This window comes from Octodon degus, unplaced genomic scaffold, assembly GCF_000260255.1.
Source record: "Octodon degus isolate 3935 unplaced genomic scaffold, OctDeg1.0 scaffold00244, whole genome shotgun sequence".
Taxonomy (NCBI): Eukaryota; Metazoa; Chordata; class Mammalia; order Rodentia; family Octodontidae; genus Octodon; species Octodon degus.
The window spans coordinates 1,147,881-1,148,801 of record NW_004524820.1 but is presented as its reverse complement, the minus strand read 5'-3'; the positions used below and the strand labels follow the sequence as shown (position 1 = coordinate 1,148,801).

Genomic DNA, 921 nt, shown 5'->3' with positions numbered 1-921 from the left:
GGCCGGGCCCCGCCCGCTCCCGCGCAGAGGCCACGCTGCGGGCGAGGGGCTCCCGCGCGCCACTCACCCGCCCACGGAGCTAAGCGAGGCCGCTCGGCTCGTCGGGCCCGGGACCCAGACCCGAGAACTCCTAAGAAGCGCCGCCCGGAGCAGCTCAACTTTCGGCCTCCCCACATCTCGGCAAAGGGTCCCACTCGTTTTCCGGTCCGTCTTGCAAAACAGCCTCAACAGAAAAGTTCCGAGACTTACTCGCGCCCTCTACAGCTGACTTTCAGGATTTGATCACCGTTAACAAAACGATTAAATGTTCTAACGCTGTAAATATTCTTCTGCCTAATTCTATATGACCTAACATCATAATCATTATTCCATGCCTTTATCCCTTCATTTTTAACGTCTTCCCAAGGACATTCATCCTCATAGAAGGCTTTACAGCTTAAAATTACAAAAGAATGGAAGCATTTCTCTAAGGGGAGTGCTGTTTCTTTCAAGACGTTCAACAGGGATGGCAGAAGCCCTACTTTCAGCTCTTCTGCAAGTGACCTAATATCCTGGACAGCAGAAAAATATAGCAGAGGTTGGTAAGCACTGTCTGGGCAAACCTTGTTCAGAGCTACAGCTGTCACCATTTTACCCCTGAATGTATAAAATGTCTTCCCTTAGGCAAAAATAAAAAATTTCCAACATTAAATATTCTATTTTCAACAGGCAGGGTCAAAAAGAAAAAGGATTTGAATTGGTAATGTTTCATTACTCTGGAATAATCTTTCACCCATGTCTCCTGACCTAAAAATACTGGCCTTTCCCCCAAGAGTGGGTGCAAACTTGTGTCTTCAGAGGCACCTCTCCTTAGATACATAACCATTTCGGCAAAAACAAAACTACCAAAGCCCCCCGCCCCACGAAAGCATGTTTTGTATT

At 47.6% G+C, this 921-nt stretch overlaps 1 protein-coding gene across 1 annotated transcript in view; it reads right to left on the bottom strand.

Moving 5' to 3' along the window:
• Positions 1-214, bottom strand: part of Coq3 (coenzyme Q3, methyltransferase) — a 51,948-nt gene extending 51,734 nt beyond the window's left edge. Inside the window, exon 1 of the mRNA XM_023706163.1 lies at positions 68-214. Coding sequence (XP_023561931.1) covers positions 68-176 — 109 coding nt within the window. The 5' untranslated portion in view covers positions 177-214. The remainder of the gene's footprint in view (positions 1-67) is intronic.
• Between the last annotated feature and the right edge of the window lie 707 nt (positions 215-921).